Source organism: Trichogramma pretiosum, unplaced genomic scaffold (genome assembly GCF_000599845.2).
Source record: "Trichogramma pretiosum strain Unisexual culture from Peru unplaced genomic scaffold, Tpre_2.0 scaffold5, whole genome shotgun sequence".
Classification (NCBI taxonomy): Eukaryota; Metazoa; Arthropoda; class Insecta; order Hymenoptera; family Trichogrammatidae; genus Trichogramma; species Trichogramma pretiosum.
This window is the reverse complement of record NW_019641672.1, coordinates 2,669,441-2,682,887: the sequence shown is the minus strand read 5'-3', so window position 1 is coordinate 2,682,887 and position 13,447 is coordinate 2,669,441. Positions and strand designations below refer to the sequence as shown.

Genomic DNA, 13,447 nt, shown 5'->3' with positions numbered 1-13,447 from the left:
CTTACGATCGTTAAATCTGGCCGTCAGAGGGCTAACCAAGTAAGCAGCAATAAATGATTACATTTTCAGCGCTATCCAATGCATTTCGATGTAAAAAATTCATTTTTGTAGAATGTCAAGAGGATCAAATTTGTAAACAACAGCCAAAGTAAATTTTGTCAAACAATAAATAAGTAAATAGGCAAAAATTTATTTTCTTCAAAATGAATATTTTCTACTAAATGGACTTGATAATTAAAGCAAAAATGTATAAATCGAAAATTGTAATAATACACAACAGGAGATTTTGTAATAAATTTTTTTCTTCATTTATTATTTTGCTTTCATTGTGGAATTGAGGCGAAAATTATATCTTTATACATATATATTATTGTTACAATTTATAAAAACTCATTACTATATTTAAGAAAAATTTTGCTTAGATGTATTTTATTATTTCTGTGATTAGTAATTAGTTTTTTATACATAATTAATGTTAAAAGACTTCTTACAGTGAAAATCTAAAATTGAATCAAATCCAGTATTAGCCTATAATAGACAACTCAAATTACAATGAAAATGAGTATCTTTAAATGCTAATAAATTTTGCTCTCTGTTCTCAGTTACAAAAAGCACTATAAATACAATATGAATGTGGTGATTGACTTATATCTTAAACCACTTCATAGTTTTCAGTAAAGAACACTGTGTCCACAGAATGTGCTACAGGGCTGTCATCTTCAACAAGCATTACATCTCTTACCTAAAATTCAATTTAATAAATTAGATATGTCTCTAATAGAGATTTTAATATAAATAATAATATTCAATTCATTGTACCTTAATTTTGGCATATGATGTTTTAGATGAAAAAGAAACATGCAAGGGGAAAAAATCTACCGGCCTGGCATTCTGAACCGAAAATTCAAGAGATCCAGATTTATTAGAAGAATCAATTAATTCTAAAGACCAAATCAACAAATTTTTTCTCGCTTCATGTGAATAGGCACCATCAAATTCACTTATGACAGGGTTGCTGCCAATTGGTAATGGAATGTTTATATGAACATCATTCAATTCAAGATCCTTCTGTTCCAGTTCATACTCTATGTTTACATCACACCCTCCCTCACCATTTTCCGATGGCCAGCAATTAACTATAGATAAAATATTATATTATTAATTACAGTTCATTTACTGATAGTTTTTTAAATGATTCTAATGAAAATTACTTGAAATCGGGAGCGCTGTTTCATCTTGTGCTTGCAAACGCCATTTTAGAACACCAACATCTGTATTTAATGGAAATGGTTTAGTTGGTACTTTCAAGCCAATTTGACCTTTGGTCCTGAATAATTCTTTATCAACATTTGGATGCGTTTGAAGTTGCATGCCTCTGGTGTCTTCGTTTTCTAATTGCACTCGAATTCTACCCCATCTTTCATCAGATATGTTCAATGTAACTAAACCATGAAGTTCAAAGTTTTGTACTCCACCATCACGACTGACTCTAACATTTAACTTTTCTTCTTGTCTCAAGTGAACTCTGAAATAATAATTTTTCATTGCAAGTAACTTCATCAATAAAACAAAGGTCAATGGAAAAGAAAGTTATCTTACGGTTCATTTCTGGTTACTTCAATAGGAGCAACTGTATTTTTGATAATGCTTTGAGCAGAAGCAGCAATCACTGTTTCACCTTCTTCTTTTAGTTGATCAACAAAAGAATCAACGTCTCGGGATTTTCCTCCTAATTTCATAGCACTCAAACCAGATGACAAAGTTTTTCTAAAAATTTCATTTAATAATTGAGAACTATTTAAAATAAATAAAGTTTCTTTGAAATAGATACATACTGCACTGGTGTGTATGATGGCTTTACAGGTTCAGGAATATAGTTGGCGGAATCACCAACATTCGAAGATGATGAAAAACTAGTGCCACTGCCATAACCACTACTAAATGATGATACATTTTTACCCATTCCTCCTTTTTTGTTAGCTTCCAATCGTATTCTTTGCAGTTCTTTTGCTTTTTCTCTCATTTTATTTTTAGCTTCTTTTTCTTGCGTGAATCTAACAGCTTGATAAACTCTCTCTTCATGTGAATCCATTTCAACAAATGTTCTAATTTGTGCCAAATTAACACTCTCTCTGTAACCAAGAGCTACAATTTCGTCAAAAGCAAAGATCAAATTAAATGCATTATCAGCGACTTCCAACTCATCTATTGTTTTACAATATTCTGGAATCTGTATGATTGAATAAAAATAAAAATTTTAAACATATTTCTTTTAATTAAATTGAAAAAAGGTATATGAGTTTAACTTACAACTCTAGCAAAGAGACGTAACGTTTCCAGATCTTCCAATATATTGCTGGCTTTAGTTGTTATCAGCAACATATAAAGTTTTTCCATAATTTGATAAACATATCGTACAGATTCAGTTTCAACAAAGGTATGCTGCTTGCCTGAACTCATGAGTTTTGGAAAAGCTGCTAGTAATCCCTCTATTCTAGCTTTTGTCATTTCGACAAACTGCCGAGAAATGATTGCTAAAAAAGGGAAGTAACAAATTTTAATGCTAGGCAAAAATTATAAGGCAATATCAAAAATTTGCCCATTATGAATTTACATATGCAACTTATGAAAATGTTTTTATAACCTATGGTAATGTTATTAATTATCAAAATTCATCGACTTACTTTTACCCCCTTTGGTGCATACAGCAGCAGCAATGAGAACCTATATGAATAAAGTGACAAGTAAGATTTAAAGTCCCATTAAATGGAATGTTATTGTGTTTGAATTTGCAAGATGCTTGTCGAAAAAAACGTACCATCTTGGCATGCGTTTATTTGAAATTCCCCACACAAATTTAATAGCGCACAGCACCGATCAAACGTAAGTCAGAAATAAGGAGCAGTATTGCAATTTTTAGTAAGGCATCCTACATATCCTCATTATTAAGAGTATGGCGCAAATAAAATTTCTATCAACGCTTATGCTTGCGATGTCTTGGAGCTGCTAAATGTACAACGATATGTCGAGTGTATCAAAACGCGTTCGTATAGCTGACGTGTACGTACGTGACACTCGTGTTTGTATACCCATACACAGAGAACTGATCACCGTAGCTCCGATTGCATTCTGCTCGCGAATGTTTTGCGCGGCGATATATGGACAAGGTGTCTGAAGTCTCTGTCTATCGATCTCGGCGTTTATCCGTTTTGTAAAACTGGAAATACATTTTTTGGTCTAGTTCTCGATTTAATTACGTCTCTACTTGATAAAAGTTTGAGTTTGACCATAGATTCGTTGACAAATTGCAAACGTAATGTGAAAAATAACGTTTTGTCAAACACACAAGCGAATTCAAATCCAGCCTATTGCCTACGTTCGCGAGATGTCGTATGGAGCGGCGAAGCTCCAAAACAGTGTGACAGAAGCTTTACTGTCTGCAGTCCTTGTGTTATATACGTGTGTATATATATATGCGAATTACAGAGGCTTTTTAGTCGCACTCCTACAGTGTGTATAAACGTGTTGCGAATTGCGGGCGGTGGCGACTGCACTTATTTTTTGCGATTGCTACAAGTACCTCCGGTGTACTTTTCGCATGCTTGGCAATTTCACTATAATCGCTGAGATTGTTCCTTTCCAAAAGATAAGCCCTAAGTTTTGCGCGAGCATCTAATCATGTCACATTTACCCCCGTGTGTTATCGATGTCGGCACCGGGTAAGTTATTTTACATACAGCACTGAGGATATGCATGTTTTCATATCGTTTCCGCACACATTCCGCTTATGACTAATCCTTGATGATGTACTAGTCATCGTTTCTTCATTTAATTTGTCTTCTACTGTCAGAAATGCTCGTCAAATTGAAAATACTTTTTTTTTCTTTCGCATAGATACACAAAACTGGGCTTTGCTGGCAATAAAGAGCCTCAGTTGATGATACCATCAGCTATTGCTATTAAGGAAACTGCTAAAGTAGGTGACAATTCAGCTCGACGAGTCACTAAAGGTATTGAAGACTTAGATTTTTACATTGGAGATGAAGCTTTTGAAGCAACTGGATATGCAGTCAAAGTAAATTTCAAATTATAATATATTAGTTTACTTCAAATATTTTTGCAAAGACTCCATCATAAAATTAATTGCCTTTGCAGTACCCAGTCAGACATGGTCTTGTTGAAGATTGGGATTTGATGGAGAGATTTTTGCAGCAATGTATCTTTAAATATCTCAGAGCTGAGCCTGAGGACCATTATTTTTTACTGACAGAACCTCCGCTAAATACTCCTGAAAATCGTGAATATACAGCTGAAATAATGTTTGAATCTTTTAATGTATCTGGTTTATACATTGCTGTTCAAGCTGTGCTAGCTCTTGCAGCTTCTTGGACTGCTAAAACAGTAGAAGATAGAAGTTTAACTGGTATTGTTATTGATAGTGGAGATGGGGTTACTCACGTTATTCCTGTTGTAAGTGGATTTTTTTAAATTTGTAAAATTGACATACTTCTTTTTTTGATTCAACTAATATGTGTTTTACTTATATTTTAGGCTGAAGGTTTTGTTATTGGTAGTTGTATTAAGCACATTCCAATTGCTGGAAGAGATATTACATACTTTATTCAAAGTCTTTTGAGAGATAGAGAAATTGGAATTCCACCAGAACAATCATTAGAAACTGCAAAAGCAATTAAGGAAAAATATTGTTACATTTGTCCTGATATTGCTAAAGAGTTTGCTAAATTTGACAGTGATCCTAGTAAATTTGCAAAATATGATGGCATAAATAATATAACTAAACAACCATTTAGTGTTGATGTTGGATATGAAAGATTCCTTGGACCAGAAATTTTTTTTCATCCTGAGGTATGAACTCTTTTTAAAAACAATAATTATAGAAGAACTTAATTTGACCATTTTTGTATTTCAGTTTTCTAATCCAGATTTTACTACTCCACTGAGTGAAATTGTCGATGATGTTATACAAAATTGTCCAATAGATGTGAGGAGGCCACTTTATAACAATATTGTACTATCAGGTGGTTCTACCATGTTTAAAGACTTTGGAAGACGATTACAGAGAGATATTAAAAAAACTGTTGATGCAAGATTGAAACTTAGTATGGACTTGAGTGGAGGACATATTACGGTATTGATATTTTTAGTAAGAATAATGTAAAGATCTCATATCTATGGCAAAATTAGTGTTATGGTTCTATATATGATGTTGCATTCATTATATAACACTAACAAAAGCATTTTGTTAACATCAAAATTTAAAATTATTCATTTTTAGAAAGTGCAATGTGGTTAATTTTATGAGATTTTTGATAAATCAATATGATCTTTACTATAATACTAATTTTTATATTTTGCAGCCTAAACCAATTGATGTTCGTGTAATATCGCATCATAAACAACGCTGTGCTGTCTGGTATGGAGGAGCATTATTAGCTAGTGATCCAGAATTTTATACTGTTTGTCACACAAAAGCTGATTATTTAGAACATGGTCCTGGCATCTGTCGTTACAATCCAGTATTCCGTAGCATGATATAAATCATTAGAAGGGTACTCAAGAGTATAGCTTGTTTGGATGTGTCAAAAATTTTAACCACTTGAAATGACTGAGCATTTATAGGTATATGATTTTCATAGCTTTTTTTAATAAATTATAAATTTAAAAAAATAAGTTAGGTGAATCAAATGCCTACTATGGAAAAAAAAATTAATGTATAAAATGATTAATACTATCTGTACTAATCAACTTTGATAAGTATTTAAATTTAAGTTTTGTAAAACATAAATCAAAGAAAGTGTTTGTGAATGTACATATGCAAGGGTATACAATCTGTACCCAATATTTTTTTTTTTTTTTATTGTTGAATGGAAAATCCAACTAAGTAACAAATTTGTATCCTTGATCATTTGTATTAAAAGTAAATTTTATTTATTCATTAATAATATAACAACTAAATTTCTCTAAATTAATTATTTACATTTATGTTGTTAAAAAAATTGAAAAATCATTCAAATTAATTTCAATATTTACTAAGAAAAAAACAAGAAAAATTCCTATTCAATCGAATTCCGGTTCCGGAAGTCGTTCCTCTTGGACATCATTTTCTTCTAGCAAATTTTCAGGACTAAAAATACCATTAAAATTTGTTCAATATTTTTAATTAACAAACATTAAGCTTATTTAAACAACTTTTACTAACCGTCTGAAAACCCTTTGAAAAGGTCCATTTATTTCTTGTCCCTCTGTTGTACCTGCTATAAGAGATGATAAGAAAGCAGTAAGGATACTGGAATTTGTCCTAGTCTCAGTATTTACACTTTCAGTTGGTCTTTCGGGTGGATAAGTATAAGTATTTTGAACATCTGCACCCTTTGGAGGATATGGATCAAATGCAAGTTGTTCTTGAATTTCATTTGTCTGTTAACAACAATTATTTTAGTCAAATATAAGTATAATAATGTATTATAACAACTTATTTTTACCATTGTTAACATATATCTTGGTGGTGTTAATCCAGACAAGACTAGGTGACGTTTAATATCCAATGGTAAATGACGGTATTCATTATGTCTTTGCATAATAACTTCATTAATATAATCTGTCTCAACATTGATTCTGGCTATTACAGCATTGTATTGATTTTCTAGCCATAAAAGAACATCCTTGTTTTTCCAAACATGATAACTACGATTAACAAATAACTCTTGAACTTGCTGTAAACCTCCTGATGTCGTCAATTTTGCATTGTATTGAAAATACTCGTTACTCAGTACCTAAAATTAATCATTTTATAATACAAAAATCATTCGATGATATATAAAAAATTAAAAATATACCATTTGACCAGGGTCCATTTTAATAGCTTCCAATAATGGTAGCAAAACACCTGGATACCTAATCAAGGCTGTTTGCAAAAGTTCATCAGCAATTTTCTTATGTTCATTTGCGATTTTTTCATTCTTTTGTCTCGCATCTTCGGATTTAGGTTTGGAGTTCAACAATTTTTTGTAAACATGAAAATGAGAAAGAGCAAGACCAAATGCTATATTTGGAAGCTTAGATAAATTTCTCTTTTCTTGCCACAAATCACAAAATTCAATGAACCATTCATATTGCTCAGACTTGATAGCATAGAAATCCAGCATTAAAATTACAGCTAATGGATCCAATGGCTGACTTAATGATAGTAATAGTTTACACAACTCTAAACTGGTTCTAAAAGAAAAATTCAATATATTTATTATACATAATCAAGAGGTGCGGTAGCATGTAGCAAAGTATAAAAAAAAAATTATTAAAAAATTTTTTTCAAAAAAAATTTTTAAAAAAAAAATTTTTTATGAAAAAAAATATATCAATACAATCAAATTGTTAAATTGTTAAATACCTATATAAAGTTCGGTTTCCCATTAGAATAAGATATCTAAATATTGCAATATAAAAGGCGCGGTTTTCTTGTCTTTTATAATCTAATCTACATTTGCCAGAGCTAAGATTAAACTTTGAATGAAAAACATGTTCCAAATAAAATATAGCAGTTTTAATGAAACTGCAACCTGAAGTTACATCTTGTTCCTCAATAGCAAAATGTGCCAGCTGTAAGAGGCAATCTGTATGATAGTGGTGTTTTCTAATGAATTTCTGAAATTACAACAAATTTTGGCAATTACAAAGTACTTTTTTTTAATCTGATGAATAAAAAATATTTCACTTACAAGATATTCATTTATGTCAACTTTGGAATTCACAAGTCTAAGAAATTCTTTTTGTATTTCAGAGTAGTCATTACTGTGTTTAAAATAAAAGTATTTGTTATTTTCATCCGAACTATTTTCATCAAAACACATGAATATTCCACTTGGTACTGCTGGTCCCATGGAAAAATCATAAGAGATTATATTTGTCTTCCGCAAAAGCCTTTTATACCTTTTTACACTCCTTTGATTACTGCAGTTAAAATAAGCATATTAGCATAAAATAAGAAAAATTTCATAGGTTATCAATAATTGGCTACTCATTAAACTCACTGCTTTTGCTCTTCTCTCAAAGAGGATATACCATATTTCTGTATTACTTCATTCTCATAGTTTAAATGCTTGAGCTCAGTTGCTAAAATTCTATGTTCTGGTATAAGTGTGTCATTCTCTTCAATAGTGACATTTTGACTAGTAGATGGTTGTGGGTCACCTAATAAATCATTCACTTTTCTAACAATTCCATCCACATCATCTTCAATGACAGGATTTGTTTTTTTCTCTTGATTTTTTTTTGAACTCTTCTTCTTTTTTTTAATTTTTTTTCTTTGATCACCAACTACGTTTTTTGGGTCTTTTTCGTCCTCTGAGGTTTTCTTCTGGCTTTCATCAACATCTTCATCAATGTCTTCACTGTCATTTAACTAATTGAAAATACAATGGATTAAAAATTCTTGTAAACTAGAAGTGTAAATTCATCGAACTTTATATTACCAAATTAAAAACATTAAAAGATTTGTTTTTTGAAGTAGCACCAGTTCGAACATCACTTGCATCGATCTCATCATCAGACAAATTTGCAACAACCAAAGCGTCTTTACCTAGAGCCTTTCTTATTTGTCTAGCAGACATTTCAACATCTGTTTGTAGCTGTTAATACGTACATTAATTTTAATTACGATAAATTATCGCTATGTTATGTCACCTGTTCAATTAACAGAAAATAATAAATTATAAAATAAAAGTAAAATTTTACAATCTTTTAAAGTCTAAAACTGAGTTGAATTATTAAGAGTTGTATTTTACACTACATGTAACCAATTTGGTAGTTTGACAAAAAAAGTGTATACAGTGCTCGGCAGCTCGTATAAGAAAACAACACATCAATGGAAAAGAGTGGGGCATATGACGACAGCCGTACTAAGCTAAATTATCATTATTATTTAATTTTTTAAGTTTTAAAAAAAGTTCACCTCTAGGTATAATATTGTCAACCAACACTATGCAGTTGTATCGCCTACTTTCGTCTGCTTCCGTAGTCGGGTGGCCTGGTCTTGTCAATTACTACCGCTACCCGTACACGTTTGCTTATCAGCATGCTCTGACATCTGCAGTCTCTGACAGACCATGACGTTCTTTCTGACCCTCGTTGAGTACTCGCATTGCGACAGCCGACAGTTTTGACGTTGTACACTATTTACAATCTGTAACCTAAAAATATTTAGAAGTGAAGTGAGGACTCCATCATAAGAATGAAAGCCAATGCTACTTGTCGAACTTGATGTTCAGTTATTGACCCGAGGGTCGAGACTCGAGACGTTGCGTCAAGTGGGCGGTTTACAGATTGAGTCTTTGAGATTTGTTCGTGAAAATCAAATTTTTAGATTTTCGAGTTCTAAATAATCAAGTACTAACCTCTTAGCAGTAATTATTAATTAAATATTAATACCTTAAAATGAAAATGAGGTTTTGCAACTACTGCTAAGTCAATTATTACCCAATCAAAATGGATTCAAATATCTCACCACCTGTAAAACCTCCCAGAGGTATAAAACCCTCTTCAAAAGAAACGGTAATCATCTTGTAAAATGAGTATATTTTTCAAAATTTTTCCATTAATTTTTTTATTCACTTGTTTTAGAGTGGTTTATTAATAAGTGTTATTCGAGCATTATCAGCAAGTGAAACTAATGAGCAGAGGGAAGTTGAAAAAGCTAAACTTGAAAAAGATTTTAAGCGATGTGATCAAAAGCTTGATAAACTTGTTTCTGATCACGAGGGTGATCTCACAGAAGTCATGAAGGTATTTTATTTTTGTTCAATTTTTTTAGAAAAATTTTTTTGAAATTCAAGTTTTATAGATATTTGGGGCACTATCAGAAAGAGTTACATCTGCACGAGAAAAAATTCATTGTGTCAAAGAAAATTTGAATGCTTGCAAACAACTGCTCAATTGTAGGAGAGAGGAATTGATGAAACTATGGCTTGAAGGTGTGGAACACAAACATACTCTGCAGCTTTTGAATGATATGTAAGTTTAATAAACATTATTGTATTAATTACAAAAACAGTTTTGAAAAAAATTCTTACAATTTTTAATTTTTCAGTGACCAACTTAAAGAAATGCCTGCTAAACTCAGTAGCTACTTGTCAAAAAAACATTATCTTCATGCAACACAATTATTAGTTTCTGCCCGTACCATGGGAGATGGAGTTTTAGAAGAAGTTGAAGCTCTTAGAGAAGTGAGAACAGAATTAGAATCTAAAAAGCAAAAACTTAGCAGTAGATTATTGGATGAACTAAATAAGCACTTATATAAAGAACATCCATTAGAAGAAGGTTTGAAAAGGACAGGTTCTTCCAGAGATTTTCAAAGAGGAATTGACTTACGCAATTCTAAAGGTAATAAAGTCAAAAGAAATTTATTAGATGTAAGTGTACCTGGATATTTTTCTGGACAAGCTTCAAGGTACTAATAATTATTATAGCTTTTACAAAAATTTTTGAAATTTATCACTTATTAATTATTTATTTTGAATAGGAAAAACAGTTGTGTTGGATTAGAGGATATAAACAATGTCACTGAAGATGTAACAAACCTTAATCCTGAAGAAAATTCAGAACATTTTTTGGCTATCATTATCGAATGCATAGCTTTATTAAAACAAATTCCAGAAGCTATTGAGGTACTTAAAAATTTAGAAGATAAAAAGAAATAAATTTTAATTAGACAAATTATGCTTATTTTAGGTTGTAAAATCTCAAATGCAAAATGAGTTATTGAAAATCATTGATGATTCATCTGAGAAAATAAGAAAATTAATGTTCAAAGACAATAATTCAAATATTAAAAACAATACTATTTCAATAGTGAATGAAGAGCCAGTTGAAAAATCACCTTTATTAGAATTGTTAAATGTTATATTTTCACGCTTTCAGCAAGTCATTGCCTCACACTCGGTAGCTCTTTGCGGATTTTCAAATGTAATAAAAAAATATAATTTAGATGTGCCTGTTTATGGCATCACTGATGTATGGAACAATATTCAAGCTGTTGTAAGTATCCGTTTCATTTTATATTACTTACAATTAGTCTGATTTCATGAGCCCATTTTTTGATAACGATCATTTACCCTTCAGCTTCAAATACTGTTAGCAGAGTACCTTGACATACAAAACGTAGTTGACGGACCCTATCAAAGTTCAGTGACTTTAAATGAACAAGCAAACGACGTGAATGCTTACTTTGCTAGAAGAAAACCACAACGCCAAAAGAATGGTTTACTTTTCAAATTTGACTCATCTACCCATTCTATGTCTTTGAATAATTATCTAAAAGATCATAGGTATAGCAGTCTCAGTTTGATGGTAAGGTTTTAATTGAAATTTTTAAACGTATACGAACGATAATTACTATTTAATTACTCTAGGATAAAAGAGAATCGAGACCTATTAATAGGCTAGTCTGCAAATCAGATCCAAAAAATATTACTCTCATATTTAGGCCTATATCGCAGTTTATTGATGAAGTGGAACGAGTTTTAGGCTTTAACGCCACTGGGTAAAAATTTTCCATAATTTAAAAAATTTTTTTCTATTTTTTATACAAACGCATTATTAATGCATTTATGTGACTTAATTCTAGAGTGCCGTGTACATTGCGAAGCTACTTGGCGGATTATGTGAAAGAAGTTTATTTGGGTAGGCATCACGTGTTGGTGGCGACGACGATCGATACAGCGACTAAAAGCCCGGATGCTTGGCGTGCTGTAACTTCTCCCGAAGTCACTAAGGAACTTGGACTTGCTAGGCCACTTTTGCAGGTGAATATCTATCACCTCAATTATGAACGATAAACGATCATTATGTTTAATTATTTACCATGTCTTCTTTCTGTAGAATATGGTAAAAGTTCAACAGTGTGTATTGGAGATTCGATCTTTGATGATTTCGCTTCCGTTCCAAGGGGAGCACTTTTGCACATTGGCACTGAATATTTTGCACAACTATCGAGAGACTTGCCAAAACACATATCGTGGAATCGTTCAACCAGATAGACACGACCGCTCGATTTGCTCGGCCACTTGGTTAAAGGATGATGACATTAGTCGCTTTATCAAATCACTGCCTAATTGGGAGAGTTTGAAAACGGAAGTTCAATACTACCGAAAGGGCCCATCGGGTCGGAGAATACCCCGCAGGCAAGAAACAACAGACGAGGAGAGTCCAGAAGACATTAGACAGAGAAATATGCGTGAAGCCGAAATGTTGGCGAGTAATTTGGGCGAGGGAGGCATCGCTGCTAACGAGATACTGGCCGACGTTGAGCAGTTGCGCAGTTTAGCTCTACTTCAAGAAAGCATCGAGTGGTTTTCATTGTCCATCAGAATATTTGTCAAGGAATTGCATAAATCAAATCACGAGAGGAACGAGTCATCAAATCTGCCTGCTGTTTCGCAAAGTCTCATACAGTCACTCGAACAAGTGGCTAATGAATTTGACGAGCTGGCAAATACGTGTATTTTAACTTTACATTTGGAAGTCAGAGTGCAGTGTTTTTATTATTTGCAATCGAGTCCCGAAACGACAACTCTATTGCGCTCTGGTGCTAAAGATCCTGACGAGGCCGATCCCAGAGTAGAGGAGTTCAGTCGAGTATTGCAACATATTGATGAAGCTCTGCAGTCTACGCTTCATCCAAAAAAGACTAAGGTATTAATTTTTTAATTTTTAGATTTGATCCAAAAAATAAGTAAATAAAATTTTTACTTTCTCGATTGCAGTACATTTTTGAAGGATTGGGACATTTGATCGCGAAAATTCTCATAACTTCTGCGCAGTTCATCGACAAAATTGACGAAAATGGAATCCAACGAATGTGCCGAAATGTGTTCACGCTGCAACAGACGCTTACCAATATTACTATGACTCGCGAGCTCGCTCTCGATTACGCACGCCAATATTTCGAGTTGTTTTACGAGACGCCTGAAGACATTCTCAATGGGGTTCTTCAGAATGGGCCTCAATTTTCCGAGCTCGAGTACATGAACGCCTTGCATCTGATTTCGCGAAGCAAACAGGAGTATGCTATGGTGAATAAGCACGTGGAGAAGCTATCAGAAATTCTTGGAGATCTTGGTATCACTGTATGACCTTATCGGCAAGTCGTGACTCTCGTTGGCTTGGAATGAGAGAAAGAATAAGCTCACGATTTTTTTCCACCGTACTTTCTTGAATGTCAATTAACTATTATAAACTTTAACTTTCATGAAATTATTATGTAAAGTTATGGGTAAAAAAAATTTGTGAACAAAATTGTCGAACGCTGTATATTAAATAAACCCGTCTTTATTCGAAACACTCGAGTAATTATGATTTGGCATCCGATTATTTTCTTGCATAATCTAATAAGTTAAATTTGATTAGATTCAAGTCCCTTAAGTTTATTAGA

At 32.4% G+C, this 13,447-nt stretch overlaps 4 protein-coding genes across 5 annotated transcripts; 2 read left to right on the top strand and 2 right to left on the bottom strand.

Moving 5' to 3' along the window:
• Positions 1–290: 290 nt before the first annotated feature.
• On the bottom strand, positions 291–3,347 carry LOC106658750 (coatomer subunit delta). The gene is made up of 8 exons (XM_014380852.2): positions 2,819–3,347; positions 2,685–2,724; positions 2,311–2,534; positions 1,836–2,230; positions 1,600–1,767; positions 1,212–1,525; positions 820–1,136; positions 291–742 (listed from the first exon to the last, which is right to left on the bottom strand). Exons 1-8 carry the CDS (start codon positions 2,819–2,821, stop codon positions 653–655), a joined length of 1,551 nt encoding a protein of 516 aa, XP_014236338.1. The 5' UTR covers positions 2,822–3,347; the 3' UTR covers positions 291–652.
• An 87-nt stretch (positions 3,348–3,434) lies between these two features.
• Positions 3,435–5,826, top strand: LOC106658753 (actin-related protein 3). Its single transcript, XM_014380857.2, has 6 exons — positions 3,435–3,719; positions 3,895–4,075; positions 4,156–4,470; positions 4,552–4,866; positions 4,931–5,149; positions 5,379–5,826. Exons 1-6 carry the CDS (start codon positions 3,679–3,681, stop codon positions 5,556–5,558), a joined length of 1,251 nt encoding a protein of 416 aa, XP_014236343.1. The 5' UTR covers positions 3,435–3,678; the 3' UTR covers positions 5,559–5,826.
• A 183-nt stretch (positions 5,827–6,009) lies between these two features.
• Positions 6,010–9,100, bottom strand: LOC106659147 (transcription factor 25). Of its 2 annotated transcripts, XM_014381529.2 has the most exons (9): positions 8,969–9,100; positions 8,490–8,700; positions 8,049–8,419; positions 7,737–7,968; positions 7,409–7,662; positions 6,858–7,236; positions 6,504–6,794; positions 6,221–6,438; positions 6,010–6,145 (listed from the first exon to the last, which is right to left on the bottom strand). In XM_014381529.2, exons 2-9 carry the CDS (start codon positions 8,625–8,627, stop codon positions 6,079–6,081), a joined length of 1,950 nt encoding a protein of 649 aa, XP_014237015.1. In that variant the 5' UTR covers positions 8,628–8,700; positions 8,969–9,100; the 3' UTR covers positions 6,010–6,078. The 2 variants fall into 2 exon arrangements, with proteins under 2 accessions (XP_014237015.1, XP_023316224.1); XM_023460456.1 differs by lacking the exon at positions 8,969–9,100 and having other exon boundaries at positions 8,490–8,930.
• A 184-nt stretch (positions 9,101–9,284) lies between these two features.
• Positions 9,285–13,356, top strand: LOC106659146 (exocyst complex component 4). The gene is made up of 11 exons (XM_014381528.2): positions 9,285–9,567; positions 9,637–9,798; positions 9,857–10,026; positions 10,103–10,465; positions 10,538–10,682; positions 10,747–11,052; positions 11,137–11,364; positions 11,427–11,557; positions 11,642–11,819; positions 11,896–12,708; positions 12,780–13,356. Exons 1-11 carry the CDS (start codon positions 9,502–9,504, stop codon positions 13,146–13,148), a joined length of 2,931 nt encoding a protein of 976 aa, XP_014237014.1. The 5' UTR covers positions 9,285–9,501; the 3' UTR covers positions 13,149–13,356.
• The last annotated feature ends 91 nt before the right edge of the window (positions 13,357–13,447 follow it).

What these genes read in the sequence shown, in the direction of transcription:
- LOC106659146 (XM_014381528.2), top strand. Translation starts at nt 9,502, where the DNA reads ATGGATTCAAATATCTCACCACCTGTAAAACCTCCCAGAGGTATAAAA. An exon ending in AACCCTCTTCAAAAGAAACG is followed by an intron (nt 9,568 to 9,636) that starts GTAATCATCTTG and finishes CACTTGTTTTAG; the next exon opens with AGTGGTTTATTAATAAGTGT. An exon ending in TTAGGCTTTAACGCCACTGG is followed by an intron (nt 11,558 to 11,641) that starts GTAAAAATTTTC and finishes ACTTAATTCTAG; the next exon opens with AGTGCCGTGTACATTGCGAA.
- LOC106658750 (XM_014380852.2), bottom strand. An exon ending in TACGTCTCTTTGCTAGAGTT is followed by an intron (nt 2,231 to 2,310) that starts GTAAGTTAAACT and finishes TCAATCATACAG; the next exon opens with ATTCCAGAATATTGTAAAAC. An exon ending in CATCATATGCCAAAATTAAG is followed by an intron (nt 743 to 819) that starts GTACAATGAATT and finishes ATTGAATTTTAG; the next exon opens with GTAAGAGATGTAATGCTTGT.
- LOC106659147 (XM_014381529.2), bottom strand. Translation starts at nt 8,627, where the DNA reads ATGTCTGCTAGACAAATAAGAAAGGCTCTAGGTAAAGACGCTTTGGTT. An exon ending in CTTTTAATGTTTTTAATTTG is followed by an intron (nt 8,420 to 8,489) that starts GTAATATAAAGT and finishes ATTTTCAATTAG; the next exon opens with TTAAATGACAGTGAAGACAT. An exon ending in TTGACATAAATGAATATCTT is followed by an intron (nt 7,663 to 7,736) that starts GTAAGTGAAATA and finishes TTGTAATTTCAG; the next exon opens with AAATTCATTAGAAAACACCA.
- LOC106658753 (XM_014380857.2), top strand. Translation starts at nt 3,679, where the DNA reads ATGTCACATTTACCCCCGTGTGTTATCGATGTCGGCACCGG. An exon ending in CAACTGGATATGCAGTCAAA is followed by an intron (nt 4,076 to 4,155) that starts GTAAATTTCAAA and finishes TTGCCTTTGCAG; the next exon opens with TACCCAGTCAGACATGGTCT. An exon ending in TTACTCACGTTATTCCTGTT is followed by an intron (nt 4,471 to 4,551) that starts GTAAGTGGATTT and finishes CTTATATTTTAG; the next exon opens with GCTGAAGGTTTTGTTATTGG.